The sequence below is a fragment of the Lutra lutra genome, chromosome 14 (genome assembly GCF_902655055.1).
Source record: "Lutra lutra chromosome 14, mLutLut1.2, whole genome shotgun sequence".
NCBI classification, from domain to species: Eukaryota; Metazoa; Chordata; class Mammalia; order Carnivora; family Mustelidae; genus Lutra; species Lutra lutra.
The window spans coordinates 33733794-33754919 of record NC_062291.1 but is presented as its reverse complement, the minus strand read 5'-3'; the positions used below and the strand labels follow the sequence as shown (position 1 = coordinate 33754919).

Here is a 21126-nt window from a genome sequence, read left to right as displayed (position 1 = left end):
GGACAAGCCACCAGGTTTAGAGGGTGAGTCCCAGCAAGTTGGGGCTATTGTGGGCTGGGGGAGGCCGGAGGAGAGAGGAGGCTGAGCCTCCCTGCCTGAGAAGGGGGCGGGGCTTTAACTCTCCAGGCCCCCCGACTTGGTTCCCCACTTATAAGCCTCACCCTGTGAAGGGATCAACCTGAGTGCCCTCCTAACCCAGGGCAACCCCCGGAACCCATCTCTTCCCCTCGCCATGCCTGCCAATCTCCTGCTTTGGAGAAAACCTCCGTAGCATCTACCTCCCGCAAGGGGGAAGCAGAACTGAGCAGGGGACATGGGCCAGGCTCAAGGTCATACAGCACCAGCCTGGAGGCTGACCCAGCTTCCACTGTGGAGGTCTCCCAAGGTCCCAGGACAGCAGCAGGACTCACCCCCAAGCACATCCTTTGCCCTGTGTGGCAGAGGTCACAGTGGCACCAGAGGGGGACAAGATCAATGGGGGGGCGGTGACCGCAGTCCCCAGGGCCGCATCAGGACAGTGTCATTCTTAACTCCAGGATGCTCGGTGATGACAGCCTGGCCTTGTCAGCTCCTTCATCTTACTTGATGTGGGGACTTTTGTGCTTTGGCAGCAGAATCTGTCCCTCCTCTGGCTTAGTCCTCAGCCGGAGGTGTCTCTGGGACCAGCAGACCAGAACAAAGAGAAGGGTTGCCCTGGCCGAGGGCCCCCATCTTGCCCCCAGGTCCAGGGTGGCCAGGGAGAGGGGCCCATGCTGGCGCTGAACCCGGAGCCCCGTAGGGCCTCCTTCTGCTTCAGAGAGGTGGGAGGGGAGTGCATACACCTGGCTGCACCGGGGGCAGGCCTGAGGGGCCCCCGCTGTGCTATGGAGCAGGTCACTGTAGTTTCCCCAGCCTCTGCAAAGGGGACCCCTGTGCTGACAACGGGAGGTGGGGCCCTTCCTTAGGCATGCCGGGTGTCACTTCAGCCAGGCAAGTCATTTCGCTGACAAAGGAGACCAGCAAGGCTTGTATTTCTACCATGCTTCTCTCTAGAGGAGGACGTTTTTTTAGTCCAATTTTTCCAGATGGGGAAACTGAGGCACAGAGCAATTAAATGACCTGTTCTAGGCTAGCAGCTTATTGTTGAATGTGCAGAGATAATTTTACATGGTGGAGAGTGGGGGGCTTCTCCTTGTCTCTCACTGCCTCTGGGGTGAGTGCCCCAGAGTGCCTGGGTAGCTGCTTCCAAGGGACCCTAAGTGGGGGCTGGGCCCTGGCTTCCGCCTCTCAGCCCACTTCCTGGTGGGGTGGGGGCACAGGAGAGGGGGGCCGACTGCAGCTCCCCTCCTGCAGGCTCCCCGCCAGGCAACTGTGTAGAGTCCCACCACTTTCCCTCTTCATTTCCCGTGTCACACTGTCGTTTTTCTCCTGGCCTGATGGGGAATAATTTTCTCCCTCACCCCTCTCTTATTTTGCTGGAGGGCTTTGAAAGGCTCTAAATCAATGCCCATCAGCCAGGTCCTTGAAGGAGCCTGTGGGAGCCCGGAGGGAGGGTTGGGCCAAAACCTCACTTGCAACGGGAAAAGGGCCAAGCCGCAAGCTCATGCCGGGGCGGGTGCAGGCCGACGCACATGCCGGGACAGCTCGCCGTGCCCCCGGGGTGCAGGCACACGCTTGTCTGCACACAGCTCTCAGCAGTCACTGGCGTTGGGGAGAGTTGTGGCGCACACCCCTGGTCTCCCTCTGACGAGGAAGACCCGACCGGACCTGGCAGAGCTGGGGGGCAGGTGAAGCGGGGAAGAAAGATGAACGAAGTCCACCAATGACTACCATTTGCCAATGTGTGAATTCTTACAATGCACCTGGCACCGTGCTAGGCACTGGGGTTCAACAGCAGACAAGATGGAGAGGATTCCAGCATGGGAGGCGTGGTGACAACAGCTACCATGAATTTACCACTCACCATGTAGCTCATTAAGTAGGGACTACAACTCTATCAGGTGGGGACCTCTACCAGCCCCATTTTCTAGATAAGAAAATTGGTGCACAGGGGTGCCTGGGTGGCTCAGTCATTAAGCGTCTGCCTTGGGCTCAGGTTATGATCCCAGGGCCCTGGGATCCAGCCCTGCATCGGGCTCCCTACTCAGCAGAGAACCTGCTTCTCTCTCCCACTCCCCGTGCTTGTGGCCCCCACCCGCCGTGTCAAATAAATAATCTTAAAAAAAAAAAAATCAGAGCACAGAAAGGTGTGGTGACTTGCCAAAGGTCACAGAGCTGGAAAGGAACGTGGCTGGGATTAGACCCTTGACATTCTGGGATCAGAGGCTGCCTGCTTAATCACTAAGCTACACTGCCTCTGAATGAGCTAGCAACCTAATAAAGAAATAAAACACAGATGTGGGATCAGCTCCGGAAGAAACAGTGAAGAGAGCAGACAGAGCCTCATAAGGCAGGGTGGTCAGGGAGGGCTTCTCTGAGGAAGTGGCATTTTAGGCTGGGGCAGGTAGAGGAGAAAGAGGCAGCCCTGAGAAAAGCAGGGGTGGGGGGCAGAGGGAGAGGAATGCTCTCCTGGGTCGGCGGGGAGGGAAGGGCTTGCACAGAGGCTCTGAGGGGAGGAAGAGTTTTTGGGTTTGGGAGGCTGAGAGGCCAGCGTGTGTGGTGGGGGGACTGAGTGTGGGAAGAGTGGTGGGACGAGGTGTCAGGAGGGGGGCAGCCCCTATGCAAACATGACCTCCTCCTTGACATCACCTCTGGGTCAGCTGCCCCCCTAACTCCCTTTCTCCATCTCAGCCATAGCTCTTACCTCACCCAGGGCCACTGTGTGGCCTTAGAAGGCCTCATGGAGTCCCCAGTGGTAATACAGCATACCCACATATAAATGCCTACAAATCATAAAATTTAACCAGACTTTATGACTATTCCTTTTGAAATTACTCTGCCATGACAAATTGGACTAATGTACGGGCTTCTTGATTTCTGGTTTCCTGGCCACCATTCACACATACCTGGGAATTCCAGAGAATTCTGAAAATTCTTAAGAATTCTAGAAGATCTAACCTACAACTTGTCCTTAAATGCAATGGAATTTTTTCAAAACCTAATCGTCATAATATATTTGGTAGATGTTTGATAGAATAGGTTCTTAATTTTGATTTGGTCATTTTTTTGTTTGAACTTGAGTCATGACATTTTGTTTTCAGGTCTCAGGCACAAATACTTGGGGGTCCCCACCCTGTAGCTGCCCCACCCCAGGGGAGGAATGGCCATGCTAAGCCCTTACCGAGTGGTGCGTTCACACGTCCATCTCCCCAGAGGTAAAGTTCTTACCTACCTGGTAAGAAATGCGTCTTTAACACAGGGTGAGATGGGAACCAGTGGTGGGTTCCAGAAAAGTAACAGGAAGCTCCCTGGAAATGGAGGGGAGCCTTGCTGCTCTCTCTACTTCCGAGCTTGGCGAACTTGGGGCCTGGCACATGGCAGGTGCCCAAAGAAGGTCTGCTGAGTTTGCTGGAGAGTGACACGGCCCTGGGTAGCAGGCCTCCAGCCCGTTGTCCCCACCTGCTAATGGCTCAGAAAGCTGTGAGGAAGGCTGGAGACCTGGAGAGGGTCACGGGGGACCAGGTCCTGGAAAATGCCCAAGGCCAAGTGCAGTCCCAGTCCAGCAAACCCCTTTGGCAGGTGGATTCTTCAAAAATGGCCTCCCCGGGCTGGTGGCCCACGCAGCCACTTTCTCCCAGGGACACCTGTCTCACCTGTGCCTCAGTTCCCTCGGAAGGATTTTTGCAGAGACATAAAGCAAAGGTAGGAGATGACCAGAGAGGTGTTCTGAGGGAAGCTCTTTTGGGATCCCAGGCTGGAGTTGTTGGCTAGAGCCCAAGTGCCCACGAGATGGCAGTAGAGAGCACCCACACCATCTCAAGCCCCAGAGAGGGCTAAGGAACTGGCCTAAGGTAGTGATTTCCACAATCGGCCCCTTGCTTAAAAGAACCTTCCCACGGGGCCTGCAAAAAACCCGATTCCAGATCCCTGACCCGGGCCCTATTGGAATCTCTGGAAGGGGGGCCCAACCACCAGCAGAGAGTCATTCAGATAGGGAAAGGAGGACAAGAAGCTTCCTTCAAGGCTGACATCCTCCCCTTCTAGACTCTGTCCCGGTTGGCTGTGGTTGGTGAGGGGTCCAGATGGGGAGGCTAGGCCTCACCAGAGTGGGACAGCCTTCCTGTGGAGCTTGATGTGAAATTTTCCCTCCCTTCTCCCATCCCACCCACACTCTCTCAGGACCTGAGCCTCCTGCCACGGCACCCTGGGCCAGCAGAGATGGAGGGCTGGGCCAGGCAGTTTCCAAGTCAGACAGACCTAGGCTCACATCCTGACACAATCTCTGACTAGCTCTGGGACCTTGGCCAGACCCCTCAAACTCCAAGACTCCGTTTCCTCTGTAGTACGACAGTAGTCATGAGTCCACCTGCCCCATGAGGTCATTACGAGGGTGAGAGAGAATTCCGGGGAAGGCCTCGGGCAGTGCCCAGCACAGTGCTGGCATTCGATATGGTGGGTTACCACCAACTATGAGGTTCATGCCTGTCTCGGCTGGCTGAGTGGCTATGGGGCTGGACCCTGGGGATAAACCACCTCAAATGAAGCCAAATGGGGAGGATACCACCTCACAGATGCGAACCCCAGAGCCGATCAAGTGGGGTGCCCAGCCCTGGCTTTCCTCATCTTTCCCAGGATGCTGGCTCCCGTCCAGACTCCTGAGACTTTGGCCACGTCTCCCTTGCTCCCCACTCCAAGTCCTATCCCTGCACACAGTGCATCCAGGGGCCTGGGCCAACCTGGAATATTCCAGGCCAGAAAATCCCTGGGCAAACTTCAAACACCCCACTGGGGCCTGCCTGTGGAGAACAGAAGCAGGGAAGTTAAGGTGGGGGGGACAGAACCTATGTTGTGTGACTTGAGGAGGTGGCTGGTGCCTTGCTAGGGGAGGGCGGGAGCTCTCCTGTGGGCACAGACCGAGTCCCGGGGTCTCGGCAAGCGTGGTGACGAGCTGAACCAGCTTAGCTGCCTGGACCCTGTCCCTCAGCAGCCTGTGCTCCCTCTGACAAAGCCCGAAGCAGCCCACTGCCTCTGAGGACGGGGTGAGGGCTTTTCCACAGCCCCTGACTACCTTCCGCCATGTAAGAGAGCTTCTGGAAGTCTGCTCCATGGGCTGGCTCCGAGGGAAGCAGGAAGCCTGTCGGTCCCTCATGGGCCGGCATGGCAGACGCCCTGAGAAGGGCTGCCTGGCATTCTGCTGTCCCACCACCACTTACCGTGGTCACATCAGAGTCTGGAGGGGTCATCTCCACCAGGTTGATGTAGTAGGGGGCATCCTTCCAGGTGGGGTGGTTGTCGTTGATGTCCAGGAGGGTGATGTTCACCTGCGGGGACCACGAGGGGCAGAGAGGGAGGCACCCGGCTGAGCTGTGCGGGGACGGGTCCCAGGAGAGGTCATACTCAGGGGCCTATGGGGCATCTCAGCAGGAAATCCATGGGCTCCATCTACTTTGGGGGCCTTGGGGCAGGGCCTGGGCTTTCTAGCACAGGAGGAATCCAGGTCCCCCCAGGAGGAGAGAGTTCAGGTGCTGTCCCATCAGGAAGCATGATGAATGCAATGACCCCTGAAATTCTTCCTGTAACTGGGGACCTCTCTCACCCATCCCAGGCTTGGCAGAAGGGGATGGACAGGGTCAGGGTTGAGATTCAGTCTCAGCTACGAGCCAAGCAATTTCCCTGCTCACCTGCCACCCAGGTAAATTATTTATACGGCTCAGAATCCTATTAGCAGGGGCCTCCCAGGACGGAATGGGGTTCTGGGGATTTTTCTGCCAAGTCCCTGGCCAAGCGATACTGACCCCCCACCCCTCTGGCCGGGCAGGAATGGGGCACAGCTGCTGTGGGTAGGGTGAGGGCCAGGCAGAAAAGTCAGGGATGACTCCTGAGGGAGAGTCAGAGAAAGCAAGCAGGATGAAGGAGGGGAGGTGGCCAGAGGGACCTGTTAGCGGGTTTTCCTACTTCCTCTCCCATAGGGGGCTTCCTGCCTCTTACTCCCCACACCCCCCGGGGCCCCCTGTCTCCTCTGCAGCCCAGAGCTCAGTCAGGACCCTCAGATATCCTTTCTCTAGCTTCCTATACCTGAGGCACCTTGGTGGGACAGCAAGGCCTTGGCTGGGGGCTCTGGGCCTTGACGGGTCCTACTTACTCACGGTAGGGAAGCCTAGGCATCGTTTCTTAGCACCAGGGTTAGGGACCCTGCTTTCTGTTTGGAGCCACCCTTTCTGGCAGAAATACTGCTCCTTGTAGGAGCCCCGAGCTCCTACTTACCCAGCTGGTCTTTTAGGGACAAGGAAAGACACCTGTTCCTCCTGAGTCCCCCATGTCCCAGGAGGGCATGCCTTTCGTCCCCCTAGCTGCAGTGGTCCCAGGGTTGACCCTGGCTGACAGCAAGTTGGCGTCTGCCACCCTCCCCTGACTCGCACTGCATCAGGACACAGGTGCGACCTGCAGATGGGCTAGGGAGCAGCACCCGGGTGGCAGGTGGGGGAGCAGGGGGCACGGGAGCGGTGGGCACTCACAGTGGCGATGCCGGTTTTCTGATTGTGGCCCACGCCCCCGTCCACGGCTCTCACGATGAGGATGTATTCAGATTTGGTCTCACGGTCAAGCAGGGAGGTGGTGGTGATTTCGCCTGTGGGACGGAGGCATGGGGTGGGCCAGGGAGACAGCAGGGAAGGAAGGAGAGCGTGAGCGTTATTTGCATGATCTGGTAGTAGGTGTGCCTGTGTGTGTCTCCGCGTGTGTGCACGTGCTGGGGGTGTGAGATGGTGCCCTGGAGGGGAGAGGGGGGAGCACCCATGCCCCCGGAAACCGGAATGCCCGAGGTGGCAGCATAAGCCCCTGATGAAGAAATATCTTTGCGTGGGGGACAGCATGGCGGGTGACAGGGTTAGGGGTTGGGGACTACAACGGGAGCACCCTGGCCTCAAGCTCGGTCACAAGAGACCTCTTTTTTAGACTTCTGACATGATCTTCTGTCCCTTGAGACTTGTTACTTAAATCCTCTGTGCCTCAGTTTCCTCCCCTGGTCAGAAGGGAAAAGTAATAGGAATTACTTCAGAGGGCTGTCGGGGCATTAATGGGGTCAACATCATAGAAGGCTCAGAACGGTGCGTGGCACTGTTTATTCACAGACAGTCACAGAGAAACAGATATGACCCTGAAACATAGGATGTGTTTTACACGTGTTCTGACTCATTATTCATTAATCAGCCCATAATGCATTGACAATAGTTATAAAATAATTTCCTCATGATCTTGTAACATGATTCTATTACCTCAAGGTTTCTTTTAGTGTACAAACAAGGAATTCCATTAACTACAAACACTTAAAACTGACCACTAATCAGCCTGTTTTTGGCTTTTCTTTGTATTTTGGTGTAACCGAAACACAGAGGTCACCCTGGTCACGTGTGGAGTGGTGTGCTGGTGTTTGATAACCGGATCCCCAAAGGAAGCAAAAAAAAAAAAAAAAAAAAAAGCATTTGCTGATTTCCATGGTGTAAAGACTCCCACCAGGGCCACGGCAAGCTGCTGACTTGATGGCCTGGAACCAGGAGTGGAGGAGATGCTTGAAGTTGGCTCTCAGAAGCAGGTGTGAGCTGGTCCCTGCCAGCCTGCCCGTGGTGGTAGGCAGACCATTTACCTCTGACCTGGGCCACGGCAGAGAGCTATGCTTTGAGGACAGTGAGACCCAGATCCGAATTCCAATTATGGCCCTTTCTACATGTTTGGCCTTGGAAAAGTTACTTAATTTCTTCGAGCCTCAGTTTTCTCATCTGTACAATGGAAATTACTATGCCTTCCAACCAGAGCTCTTACGAAGATTAAATAATTAACAGAGCTACGGATAAAGCTCCCAGCACGTGGGAAATGCTTATCGCCTTCTCCAGACTGTGAGAATTCCCCAAGGCAGGGACTGTACACCGTCCATTTTTTTGCTTTTGTTTTTTTACCCCCCTTGCCTGAACTGTACCCCCTGAGGCGAGTTACTCAACTTCTCTGTGCTTGGTTTATTCTACCATAAAACAAGGGAGCTGGACCAGATGGTCTCACCTTTCCCTCCCTGCCACACTGGTCTGTCCTCTGACCTGCACGGGGCTGAGCTGGGAGTGGGGACCGGGCAGCAAAGGCGCTAAGGCCAGAAACAAAAGACAGGCAAAGGTCGGCCCGCCAGGCCATGTTCCATGCTGGGGTGGTGTCAATTAATTGGCAGGGTGAGGAAGAAATTAATCTCTAAAAAGTTTTAAACATGAACTTGTCGGCATGATAGATGGCTCCTCCTGTCTGGGAAATTAGATCCAATTAAGGCCACCTTTGTGGAGCAGGCCTGGCTAATTTGACCGAGGAGCTCGGAGGAAAACACTTATGCCTTCCCAGCTGAAAGAGTCATGTTAAGGCAGCAAGAAAATGTCTATGTCATTATTAAAGGCCCCAGGGTGGAGATGTGGTCCCTGGCTGGGGAGGCAGCTGGGTGCTGAAAGGTCAGAGCGCCCACCCCACTCATGGGTCTAACGTGGCTTATATCATGCAGCACTTAAAGCCTGGGCTCCGGGGTCTGAAATTCAGATTTTCCAAGTCCTCAGTCAAGTTGCTTCACCTGTCCTATGCACCAGTTCCACCACCTGGAAACTCAGGGCCATGCTGGTACCTGCCCGAGAACGGTGAAGGTGATAGACAGGCATGACGCTGTCTGAGCCCCTGGCTAATGCCCATGAATGGTATTATTCTGAGCCCCATGGAAATGCGGGCTCGCTGAGGGCAGATGCTCCTGAGAGCAGGGAACAAGGCCCCCATTGTGTCAGAGGTGGAGCGAGAGGCTCAGGACGGCCCTGGACAGGTCTCGCCTTGTACATGTCAGTACGTTCTGCTCCCCTCGCTTCCAGGAAAAGGGGATCAAAGAAAGCCTGAAAGCAGACTTGGATGGTAAGGGGTATGGGTTACAGGAAGACTTAAAGCCTCCTCCAGCCCCTGTAGCAGGGCTGGCCAGTGTCCACCAGACCCCTGCTCTCTTTCCCAGGCTAGACTGTCGCTGCACAGGGGCTGTGAGGCCAGAGACAACTTCCCCAGGCTGCCTTCCATGTAGGTGGGGCTATTGCTGGCTCTGGCCAAGAGGATGTGAGCCAAAGTGACGTCTGTCACCTCCAGTCCTGGCCCATACACATCTCAGATAGAACTCCAGGCTCTCTTCCCCTGCCAGTGACCTTGGAGCACAACATGGAAGGTGCCTGGGTCCCAGAATCACCATGCTCAAGGCTGTCCACTGAATATGGCATTGGAAAGCTGGGTGGGTCAGGATTTCTGTTGTCTTGGGCCACTCAGATTTCAGGGTGGGCCTGCTTGGTACCTTCAGTGCCCTTACCTAATATAAAAATGGGTATTTAGAAGTGGGGGGCCTTGCATGACCACTAAGTAGCATGGGAACCGCTATGGAGGCAGGCCATGTCTAATTCCATTCTGTGCCCCAGAACCCAGCACCTGCCGGAGAGCAGGCCCCCACTGACACTGAATGAACGTGAATGAATGTCCAGGGGTCTCATATTCCTTCCCAGCTTGTGACCAGGAGTCTCCTGTTTTTGTTGTTTTTTTTTTTTTTTCCCCTCCCCCTTCCCACCCAGCTTCAGGGGAGAAGGATCTGGAGGGAGGCACATGGAGAAGGGGGAAGAAAGCTGAGAGCTCCGTGGACTGAGCAGGGGGCCAGGGACTCACCAGGGGGCCCTTGGGTGAAAAGACGAAAGACAACGATGAGGAAGATGTCACCGTGTTAGCACCTGCTGCGTGCCAGGGACAACTCTAGGAGTGTTCCCTGTAACAACTCACGGGCTCCACACCCCACCCCTAAAACGAACATCCTCATTGTGCAGGGGGGGAAAACCAAGGCATATGCTGTGTTAAGAAGAGGAACCAGGGTTCAAGAACTGGGTCAGCAGCTGAGGGAGGGGAATGTGGAGGCTTAAGAGATGCCTGTAGGGTGGCATGTTAGCCACCTGTTTGCAAAATGGAACACATGCTAAACATAACAGGGCTCTTTGCCATTGAAAGACATCCTCTGGGGACACATTCATGTTCCAGTTTGGGGGCGGGGGTAAGATCACTAATCACACTCTAGTTCATATGTCAGGGATAAAACCAGGTGCTCAAAGCTGGCATGCTTCAGTTGAGGGCTTCCTGGGGAAGGGAGGGAGACCCTGGCTCAGGGGCAGACCCAGGGCCAGGCATGGGGAGTCAGCCCGAGGCGCAGAGGATGGGGCCACGGCGCTCACCTGAGCGGGCGTTGATCCGAAACTGGGAGGACCCCTCCAAGGAGTAGATGATGGACTCCTGACCGTACTCTCGGGAGCGGTCCAGGTCTGTGGCATTCAGGAACAGCACCGTGGCTCCTTCCGGGAGACAAACGGGAAATGTTCAACCTAGGCTTGTGGCTTGAGGCCCTGGGAGCAGGACCTGGGACCTCCTGCTGACCAGCCTTCAGGAGGCAGGAAACCTGCCACTGGGGCACCCAGGGGAGTGGGCTCAACCCCCAGAGCTCCCTAGGCTGCGTGGGGACAAGGCTCCATGGGAGGGGGTCCCAGAGCCTGGTGGGGATTACACCTGCTGCTCTTGCCCATCCCCCACCCCTAGGGAACCTTCCACTGCTCTCCCCCACCTCCATCTGGCAGCTCACCAGAGAAAATACACTCAGATGGACCATCTTTGACTTTGAGTCAAAAAGAAATGAAGCCCTATATTAAATTATTCCACGTTTATTGTATTCAATTTTGGTCTTGTTTCATCTTATTCACAAAGGGAAATTTATAAGGGCTTTTATTTTCTCTTTAATATCTAGTTAAGGCCCTCGCCATCATGTCTGTTTCTGTGAAACCCTGGGTCAGGGGACCAGCCTTTCCAGTGGCCCTTGCTAGAGACCCTGAAAGCGGCCTGTCCCAAGGCCACTCCAGGTTGTGGGGTCCAGCCCTCCAGTTGTCTCCCACTGCCACCTAATGGCCACGCTGAGGAGATTCAGTGTGTGGCCTTTCAGAGTCATGGCACCCAGGCTGGAATCCCAGAGGACCTTCTGGCAACTAAGCCTCAGCTTCCTCCTCTATAAAATGGGTCCACCTGGAAAGCCAGCTTATGGGGCTGTTGGTGAGGACCCTGGGGACAAGCAGGGTGCAGGCCCACGGCAGCTCTCACTGAGCCACACACGGGAGTTACTCTTGTGTGAATGAAGCGGGAGTCCCAGTGGTCTAAGGGGCCAGGCAGGGGGCTAATGAGACAGACAGGTCTTTCTGGCACCTTCCAGGGAGTATGAGGCCTTGGCTCCCCAGTCTTACCCTGAGCAGGGGGACAGGAGAGAGATCCTCTCCTGGGGATGCCTGACGGGACAGGGAAGGGTGGGTTGGGCCCAGCCTGGGACCCACCCAGGAAGTCCTCAGACACCAGGAACGTATCTAGAGACTCTCCTGAGAAGGCCCCATGGTGCCACAGAAGGTCACCCTCAAGATATAGCAACAATTCCTCACCTGGGGGTTTCCCCCACCAGAACAGTCCACTCTAGATGTAAGGGTGAGCTATCAGCCTGCCCCCAGGACAGAGCGGGTCCCCGGGGAATCTGAATGTGGAGCTGGGGGTCCCGGGTCTGCAAGCTGGACCCTGCCACCAAATTCATGGCCACGAGATGAGCATCCCCTTCTATTTCTCACATAGGAACACAGCCAGCCTGGCCTCACAACATGATTCAGTCCTCTCTGCACATGTTCACTTAATCAAGCTTGTTCTGTGACTGATCGCTGACCGTTCTCTCCCCTGCTGGAGAGCAGCTGAAGGAGAGTGGGGACCAAGCACCCAGCACAGTGCCTGTACATAGTGGGTACTCTGCAAACAGCCGCTGGCTGGCAGATGACTAGACTTGTCATGGGTGTGTCCGCTGGCCTCCTGCCTCCACAGCCTCCCCCCACCCGGGCCTGTACCTGCCATGATGTTCTCCACCACGGAGACGAAGTAGGCAGGCTTGCTGAAGGTGGGCGGGTTGTCGTTCTCATCCTGGATGGAAGGGAAACAGGTTTTCAGAGCCAGGGAGGCCAGCAGGGCTGGTTGGCTGCCCGAGGGGAGGCTGGGGAGGGGGGCGGCTGGCACAGAGGAGCTTTGGCTTTGATGTATAACCAGAGCCAGGTGGGGTGTCATGGGGGTGGCGGGTGCTCCCCTGGCTGGGCTACAGTTTGGGGAGGGAGGATTGGCCTTGGGGAGACATGTAAGAGCCAGGAAGATGGAAAAGGAAGGCAGCGGTCGGGTTGCCTAGAACTCTCAGCTTCCTTCTCTCCCATTGGTTTTTGAGCGCATCTACAAGCTTTACTCCTGTTCTGCTCAGCTCAGCACCCTCCATGCTGGGGATGCCTGCTTGAAACTTCCCTCCCAGCAGCTCTAAGATGGCGATGGAAGGTTCTAAGACCCTTCCCACCAGAAGGAAAGGGAGAAAGGAACATCTGGACCTAAAGTTCCTGGTTTCCAGAGCCCGGATTCCAGGCCCCTCTGCCCAGGTAGGAACAAGAGCGGCTCCTCCACCCACTGGGGCAAAGCCTGGCCCGGAGCCTGCCATGTCTGGTTCTCCAGCAGTCCCTCGTCCTGTCCTGCCTCCACCAGAGACCAGCCTCGGTGACACAGTGGCCAGGAGCTGGTGAAGGCCGAGGGGCTGAACCGGCCCAGACTTGGCCTCCTCCTTCTCCCCCTGCTCCTCTGTCTCCCTCTTCCACGCTCCGGATGATCTCTACGCCCTCCAAGACTCTGGTCCTCACCCACTGCTTTTTGTAAGCACTCAATGTGAATTTCTTTCTATCGACCTCTTGGAGGAAGCCCCCAAGCCCCCTGACTCTGAGCCTTTCCCCTTCCCCTGGGAGCCTTGGGCGTGGTGGCCCCCGGGTAGTCTCCTGGCTGCAGTGTTCACAGCACAGACTTCCCTCACGGACCTGGGAGCTCCTTGAGGGGCAGACTTCCCTAGAAGCCCCCTTTGCTAGCATCACTTATACCCGAGCAGCAATGAAAGCGAGACAGGCATGACAGCTGGCTGTCCACACCTCAGAACTTTCGAGAACCTCATCCTGCCGGAACTGCAGACTGCGGGTACCCAGAAAGGAATGCGGCTCTTCTTCTTCCCCAGCCTGTCCCCGGGCTCTGGGCTGTGCAGCACTTCCCCCCCACCCCCCTGCCTCGGAGAACTGGCGGTGTGAAGGCTCGCCTGCCATCCAGTGCCCCAACAGCATGCCGGGGCATCCCCCCAGTGCAGGCGCCAATGCCCCAAATATGTATATATTTAAGCCTTCCGCTTGGCTGCGCGAGACGGCACCGAGAATGTCAGTGACAGAGCATGAGGCAGAAACTTATTAGCGGTGATATTTCCCTGGATCCTGGCACTGCATTCGCTATTAGTTCTAATTCAGCGGCTCCCTCTACAAAAGCTTATTGTCCCCTAATGGGAAATCTACAAACCAAGTTTGACTTCTTTATTAAAAACCAACAAGCAGTGGGTGAAAAGGAATCACCTGGCGCCCCCCTTTCTCCTCCAGGAGCCTCCCGCCCTGATCTGCCTCGCCCCACCCCCAACCAGTGCCAGAGACGCTGCTGTGAACTTCTCATCTCTCATCTTCGCCCCCAGTTGAGAGAAAATCCCTTTGGTGGATGGAGGAGGCAGCTTAGACAAGTGACAGCTACTTAAAAATCACCCATGTGCAAAATCAACCCAAGGGCGATGACCTTTTCAAGTGTGGTCCTTAGACAAAAGTGACTAGTGACTACACCACCCCAAAGCCCTGCTTGAGGGAGTATGGTCCCTCACGGCCAAGGTGGCTCCTGTCTTTGTTGCCAGAACCCCCGCCCCACCCTTCCCCGCTGTCAGGGCCAGAGCACACCTGGAGGGAAACTGTGGGGCCCTTGCTGGTCTGCAGGACAGCTTTGAGGGAATTTGAAAATGACCCTTTCTGCTCAGCTCAAGTAGCTCCAGGCCTAGTGGATCCCTGCCCCCACCCAACCCTGCACACGGAGACCCTGCTGTCTGGCTTCAGGGAGGGAGGCGAAGGCTGTGGACTCCTCTTTTATTCACAGTGAATGAAAGTTTCGTTTGGCTCCTTGGCCACCCTCTTCCTGTTTGCTTGGGCTCCCCCCGGAGAAGCCGAGGTGAAAGGAGGAAGAGGCCCTTTCTGGGTTCCTTAATTGAGCCACCGGTGGGGAAGCTGGGGTTTGGGGCAGTCCCTGGGTTTCAAGATCCCATCGAGGACGACCTTGGAAGGCCTTGCTCCTCAAAGTGTGGTCCCCTGACCTGAAGCGTCCACATTGCCTGGACTTCGCTGGGAATGCAGAGCCTCGGCCCCTGCTTAGGTCCACTAAATAAGATTTTAAGATCTCCAGGAGATCCACGCAAACTGTGAGGTATAGTGACTTCAATCGCATGCAGCTAGGGATTTCCGAGGCTTCGGGCCTAGGAGTATACTGGAAAGGATGTGAACTCAGGAGTCAGGTCAGGATTCCAATCCTACCTCACCAGGACTGGCAGCAAACCCAAGTGCCGCTTATTAGCCAGAGAGAGAGGAAGGCCCTGGGGATCCTGGACCTACTATATTTTGCCTCATCTGTGGAATGGGATTGGGAAAGTTTTAATTTCCACGTGGCCAACTCTGCCTGTCCATCCCTGGGCTGGTGTAGATCACCTCAACTTATTTTCTGACTCCTCCCCTATTCTCACCCTCTCCCTCATCCGCTTCCCCCAAACTGAGAGTGTATCTTCTCTGTCTGCCTGAGTTCTCGGAAATTCCCATTGGTACCAGAGATAGCCGGGAGCACAGATGCTGCTGACGGTATGCACGACCATCCTACCAGCTGCGACGACAGCCAACATAACAGGTGTCAAGAGCCACCTGCGTGATCTCAAGCCTCATGACAATACCATGACGTAGTACCATGATTATCTCCATTTTGCAGATGAAGAGACTGAGGTTGAGAAAGACAGAGAGTTTAGGACCCCAGGTCATAGAGTTAGAGGGTGGCAGAGCTGGGTCTCAGAGCCATACGCCTCCCAAACTCTGTTCCTTCCTTCATTCCTCGAGGAGGGGGCAGGTTTCACAGACACTGCTGTTCCCTCCCACCCCCTGCCTCTGCACCTTGCTCACTGGGAAAAGTCACCATGTCTGAGCGGACAATACCAACCAGTTGAAAATGGTGGGTCGCTCGAGCTTGGGAGTGTGACCAGGACTGGGGTGCTTTGGGGGCTGAGTTTAATCAAGATGGGTAAACTAGGGTTGGGGCACATGGAGAAGGAACTCAAGAACGGGGTCATAATTGACAAGGAATGCATTCTGCTTCTTTGGTGCCCGCCTGCCCTGGTGCTTCAAAGTGGGGGGCTGTGGGTAAAGGCAGGCCGTGAGTGTTTAGGGTTCTGTGGATCTCCTCTTTCCTGGCCGCCCCTCCCCGCAGCCTCCTACCACTCCCTGAAACCTGCGAGGGACCCCAGACTATGCTTTTCCCTTTGCTGGTTCTTCACAGCCTCACCCTCTGATGCCACCCCTAGATCCTGCTCCTGGCTGCCCACATGCAGGGCTCCCCCCAAGGCGTCACCCTCCACCTCATCACTGCCAGCCCACCCTAGGGAGCAAGCGAGTAGGGTTCCCTGCCCAGAGAAGGACCATCCCACCAGGCAGCTGGCCCTTGGGCCTCTGCTCTGGGTTGAGAGGATGAGGCTTGGTAAAGCCAGGTGTGGGGCAGCACCAGAAGCTACTGGTGAAGCCATCTGGGACAGGAAGGTCATCCAGCACTTCTGCACGGGAGATTTTGCAGAGCGCACGTCAGATCACAGTGTATCTCCTAACCTGTCCATCTGATCTAATCTTCCTGGAGTCTGAAATGCACTAACTCTTCCGCCAACACACACTCATGGCTCCTGCAGGCAGCAACCTTTATGAGATGGGGGTTGGGGAGGGGGATGCTTGCGCATACACAGTGGGGAAAGGCCACTGGTGCCCCCTTCAGACCACGATCTGCATCCCTGGGATCGCTAGTGGGGCAGCACGGGGCAAATGAACTGGCGTGGAGATGGATTCAGTGACTGATAATTTCAGACACGGAGAGCACTAACGTGTGTTTGATATTCATGTCAGACCAGCTGTGGTTGGGTTTCAGGCCCCTTTAGATCTTCAGAGGAATGGACAAAGGAAAGAGAAAAGGAAGAGGGGGATATATAGAGAGAAAGAGACAGGAGAGAGATGACCTCCCTGTAATTTCCCTTCAACTTCACAAAGCATGGCTCTACACGAGGGAATCCCATGACATTTCCTCCTGCTTGAGCCCCAGTTCCTGTTCCCCACCAGCGGGCATCCTGAGCTGTGATTTTCTCACATCCCAGGGCCTGGCCTTCCTGGCTGAGCTAGGGGGCAGCTTGGCGGTTCAGTGATGGCAGAAGTTTGCAGGACAGTCTGCTGAGTGACTCCCCGAGCTGCAGGGACGCCAAGGATGTAGGGACACAGTCTGACACCACTGGGTTCAGGCAGGGCGCCCAACACTCACCACCCTTTACCCTGGGAAGGTAAGCCCAACACTCACTCACTTGAAAGGGCAAGACCAGCACCCCGGGTACTTACAAACACCTCGATGGTGACAGGGACAGTGCTGTTCAGAGGGGGGTTGCCAGCGTCCTTGGCCATGACCGTCAGGTAAATCAGCCCGTTGGGTATCTGCTCGTAATCCAGGGGACGGCTCACGCTGATCACTGAAATGACAGGAACATGGCCCCAGGCCTCCTATAAGCAGACTTTAGATGCCCAGCCAGCCAGGGGTCTCCTTTGGGCAGAGAGGCTGTGGCTGGCACAGGCTGGCCAGCTCTGCCTCATTCCCTGCCCCCCACACCACCACCGGCTCTGAATTCCTGGAGCCTCGTGGTCTTAACTTTGGTGAGGCACAATGCTGAGCACAGCTGGTGTTGACTGTCTTGGTGGTAATGTAACCACTGCTTTACAGGTGAGGAAACCAAGCTCAGAGAGGCTCAGTAACTTCGCCAAAGTCACACAGCCAGCACCGTGTTAGAGGCGGGGCTTCAGCCTGTGTTTCCCTGAATCCAGAGCCCAGGCTCTTCCCCAGTAGGTGCTATTGCCTGCTCATCTGTCTGTCTGTCTCACCCACTTATCCGGCACTCTCCATCAGCCTGGAAGCCTCTCGGAGGGCAGGGTCATGCCTCTGGCTCTCTAGTTTGGTCTTCTACCAGTTCTCCCTCCAGATATGCAGAAAGCTCATCCACTCACTGCCCAGCCTCAGGGCTGCTGGGGTGATGCCGACAGTGTGGTGCAGATGGCAGCTCCTTCCTCAGTCTCTCTGGCCCTGCCTGATCCCTCCCATGGCCTCTCTCCTCTCTCTCCTTCCCTCCCATGCCTCCTCCCTTTACCCCGTGGGCTCTCCATGCCCATCCTGTCCAGCAGCCTGCTCTGGGCACTGCTGACCCCCTTGGGGGGACCCTCAGGTGTGGCCAATTTTACTCTCAGCAGAACCTTGCTTGAAGGGGGGTAAAGACAGCCCTAAAGCCAGAGGCAGGCAGAAGTGAGGGGGATCCAGGGGCAGCTGAGAGATGCCGCCTTCTGATGTCCCCACTGCGGCACATGCCTGAACTCTCCCACAGGTACTCTCCTGCTTGGAGAGGGAAGGCATATGGGCTCCCACGTGGGGGGCATAGGTGGTCTGCTGGGGCATTATGACAATATGAAATCACCACTTTCTACACGCAAAATGGAAGTAAAAGCTTTGCTTTAGTAATATAAAACCTAAGGGAGGGTCTAGCTACGAAGAGGCTGGGGTGTGCCAGTGGGCAAAGACACTTCAGGTCTTTGAGGGGGCGGGGCATAGATTTTAGAGAGAACATTGGGCTGTAGCATCTGGAGTGAGGACCGCAGTTTCCGTGACCTCGTCTCCCTGACCTGACTGCGGGGTACAGGAGGAGGGAGTGCTGGACTCAGAGTCACCCAGAGTGCATCCGTTCTGCCTTGGGGTCACCTATGCCATCTTCAAGCATTTGGGAAGCTTCCCACAGGAGGAGATGTCCAAATGACCAGCCTAAGGCCAAAGGAAGGCAGAGCAAAGAGACAGAGAGGAAGGGTTTTCCTGGCAGAAGGAACAGACTCAGCAAAGACATGGGAGTGACCGATAAGGGGAGAGTGTCAAGGGTCTCAGAGAGGCTGGGTTCTGGTGTGGAGACAGACATGCTGAAGGAAGAGGCTGGAGCAGCAACCCAGAGCCAGATCACATGTGTGTCTGTCGCTGGCCCCTCTGCTGTGTGACCTCGGGCAAGTCACTCACTGTCTCTGGGCCTTTGTTGCCCCTCCTCTGAGAAACAAGGCTGTCTCAAGATCTTGGAGCTGAAGGCTGCTGCTGCTACTCCCTGCCTGGGTTCTGGGGATCAGGAGTCCCAGGAGGGCTGTCAGGGTGAGGCCCAGAGTCTGGGACTGTGCCTGAGCCCAGCAGGGAGTGGTCACTGCCTGTGAGGCCGCTGAAGTGGGCCCAGAGCATCGGGAGGCACAGCCAACAAGCCTCTACCTCACGGACCTGGCCAGGCAGCCAGGGTAAGAATGAGGGGCCCTGCAGACTGTGGTGATATCAGATGCGGAGCTGCCCATGGCCTGAGACCCAGAGAAAGATGGAGCTGTTCCTACAGAAGGGCGATCCCAGGCCTGTGTCCCTCACCCTGGCTGATGGGCTATGGAGCAGCTCCCTGGCTTGTCCAGGGTGTCTGGGAGACAGATAGCCACGCCCCTCCTGATGGCCTTCTGGGGTGACTGACACCGCCTCCCCCCTCGCCCCCAAGAGCATCATGGGTGCGCCGCCCTGCTCTGGCCCGCCGCCCCTCCTTCCCGGGCGGCCCCTCGAACCAGCACAAATACCTCCATAGCCCTCATACACGCTGATGTCGAAGTAGCTGCCAAAGGCGGAAGCGTTGACGATGCTGTAGGTGATCTGGTTGTTGGGAGGGGAGTCCTCATCAGTTGCCTGGGGGGGAAGAGCGCAGACAGGGCCCATGAGCCCTCAGGGGCTGGGGCTGGAAGAGGGCAGGTGGGAGGGGAGGGATGGTCCCTTCAGGGTCTCCTGCTTTGGGAGATCCAGGCCCTCCTTGTCCCTCAGCCAGAGGCCACTCTCTGGCTCCCCACAGACACACCTCATGTAGTGTGGGAATCTAGAGGGTCTGCTGGAGGCCTAGGGGAAAGGGGGAAGCCCGGGGCTTACCCTGAGGATGAGAGGGGTGCCACCATCCCTGGCACGACCATCTTATAGACCCTTTGGTCTCAGCTTGAGCAGCCCAACCACAGAGGGCCCTCGCTGACCTCTGGATCAGGTAGGCCCTGCGCTGTGTGCCTCCTTAGTCCCTCCACACCCAGCCGTGGCTTCCTGTTTGATTTCTGCCTGCCTCCCTCAGACTGTCAGCTCTGTGCCAGCAGGAAACTTACACTTCTCGATGGCTCCTGTGTACCTACAGTCCAGCACAATTTTTGGCACACAGTAGGTGTCAAATAAATGTATACTACACGAATACAAGGTGGGGTGGATGCCCTGGAATGAGGTCAGAGATCCCTCTTTCTCTCTGGGGTGACTGAATTAATTAGCTTCTTTTCAGAGGTCTCTGCTCCTAGAGAGGCTCCAAGGGGCTCCCACTGCTCTGGTGTACCGGGAGCCGAGTGGGGTGGGACGGCATGGGGGTGCGGGTTCTGCCTTCTCTGCAACCCCCCGTGCCCACCCCTGGTCCCTTGCCTTTCCTCCTGCCCACTTCAGAATCCAGCTCTAAAGGGAGGCTCTGGGTCCTGTCACTCTGGGTGGGCACAGTGGGGAAGGGGAGTGAGGACATCAAGAAGTCTCTGGTCTGGGGTGCCTGGGTGGCTCAGTGGGTTAAAGCCTCTGCCTTCGGCTCAGGTCATGATCCCAGGGTACTGGGATCGAGCCCTGCATCGGGCTTTCTGCTCAGTGGGGAGCCTGCTTTCCCCATTCTCTCTGCCTACCTTTGATCTCTCTGTCAAATAAATAAAATCTTAAAAAAAAAAAGTCTCTGGTCAGAGTTACTCTGTGTGGGGGGAACTCACTGCAGGAGGACATTGGGAGTACGGGGTCCCAAGTGGAGATCCTGCTTGCCATTTGCCAAGGGAGGGGGGGACATCCCTTTGCTGAATGGTGACCTGAAATTTAAGCTGACCCAGACACTTGCCCCACTTGGTTACCAGGGACACCAGGGAAAGCTCAGACGCCTGATGCAAATTGGGGCTGAGTTCTTTGTGGATGGCGGGTTGGTGTCTCTCGCTGCAGCTTCCACAGGGCGGTGGGCAGGCCGAGGCTGCCGAGGGGAGTACAGGAGGGAGGCTGGGTGGCAGGACGTTCTGGCTTCTTACCCGGAGCCGCACCAGCTGGGTGACAGAAGGCTCGTTCTCCCTCAGGGCCCCCACATAGGCATCCTTCTGGAAGGTAGGCACGTTGTCGTTGACATCCAACACGTTGATCCTGACCCGGCCTGTGGTCTCCTCACCACCCCCATCCCGGGCGATGATTGTCAAGGTGAAGCGCTGGATGAGCTCGTAGTCCAGTCTGGCAATGAGCATGATGAGTCCGGTGTCCTTGTCCAGAGAGAACCTGTGTCAGGCGGGACAGGGGGAGAGAAAGGGCCCCAGGCGTAAAGTCAAGCAGCTCAAAGATAAGGCCTGTATTTACCAGCCTGTCCTTGCCCGAAGGCATAACAGAAATAAAGTCAGAAGTCTGCCCTCTCTTCACTTGCCCTGACTCAGAAGAGTGTCTGTTTCTAACGCAGAGTAGGGTGGGAGGTGGTAGGCAGGGGTGGAGGACCACACGGGGGTGGGGAATAGCCCGGTACTGAAAGGGCAGGAGCAGGTTGATTTCGTCAGAGGGAACTCGGCAGAACGACCCTCCTCCTGCGTGAACAGGAGTTTCCGCCTACTGTCCACATTCAGATGCTGGAGAACAAGGACGGTCAGAAATTCTGCCATTCCAGATGCTTTGGCTCTTAAATGTTCTAGGCAGGTGGTAAAGCGTCCAGCTAGGGGAAGAGGTCATGGG

At 56.1% G+C, this 21126-nt stretch overlaps 1 protein-coding gene across 7 annotated transcripts in view; it reads right to left on the bottom strand.

Annotated features, from left to right (window-relative positions):
- CDH23 (cadherin related 23) overlaps window positions 1-21126 on the bottom strand; it is a 400055-nt gene that overhangs the window by 109593 nt on the left and 269336 nt on the right. For all 7 annotated transcript variants that reach the window (XM_047702753.1, XM_047702755.1, XM_047702760.1 and 4 more), the window contains 7 exons: window positions 20448-20685; window positions 18957-19062; window positions 16674-16801; window positions 12024-12096; window positions 10338-10454; window positions 6594-6706; window positions 5292-5399 (listed from right to left, as the gene is read on the bottom strand). In XM_047702753.1, the coding sequence (XP_047558709.1) occupies window positions 5292-5399; window positions 6594-6706; window positions 10338-10454; window positions 12024-12096; window positions 16674-16801; window positions 18957-19062; window positions 20448-20685 (883 nt within the window). The remainder of the gene's footprint in view (window positions 1-5291; window positions 5400-6593; window positions 6707-10337; window positions 10455-12023; window positions 12097-16673; window positions 16802-18956; window positions 19063-20447; window positions 20686-21126) is intronic.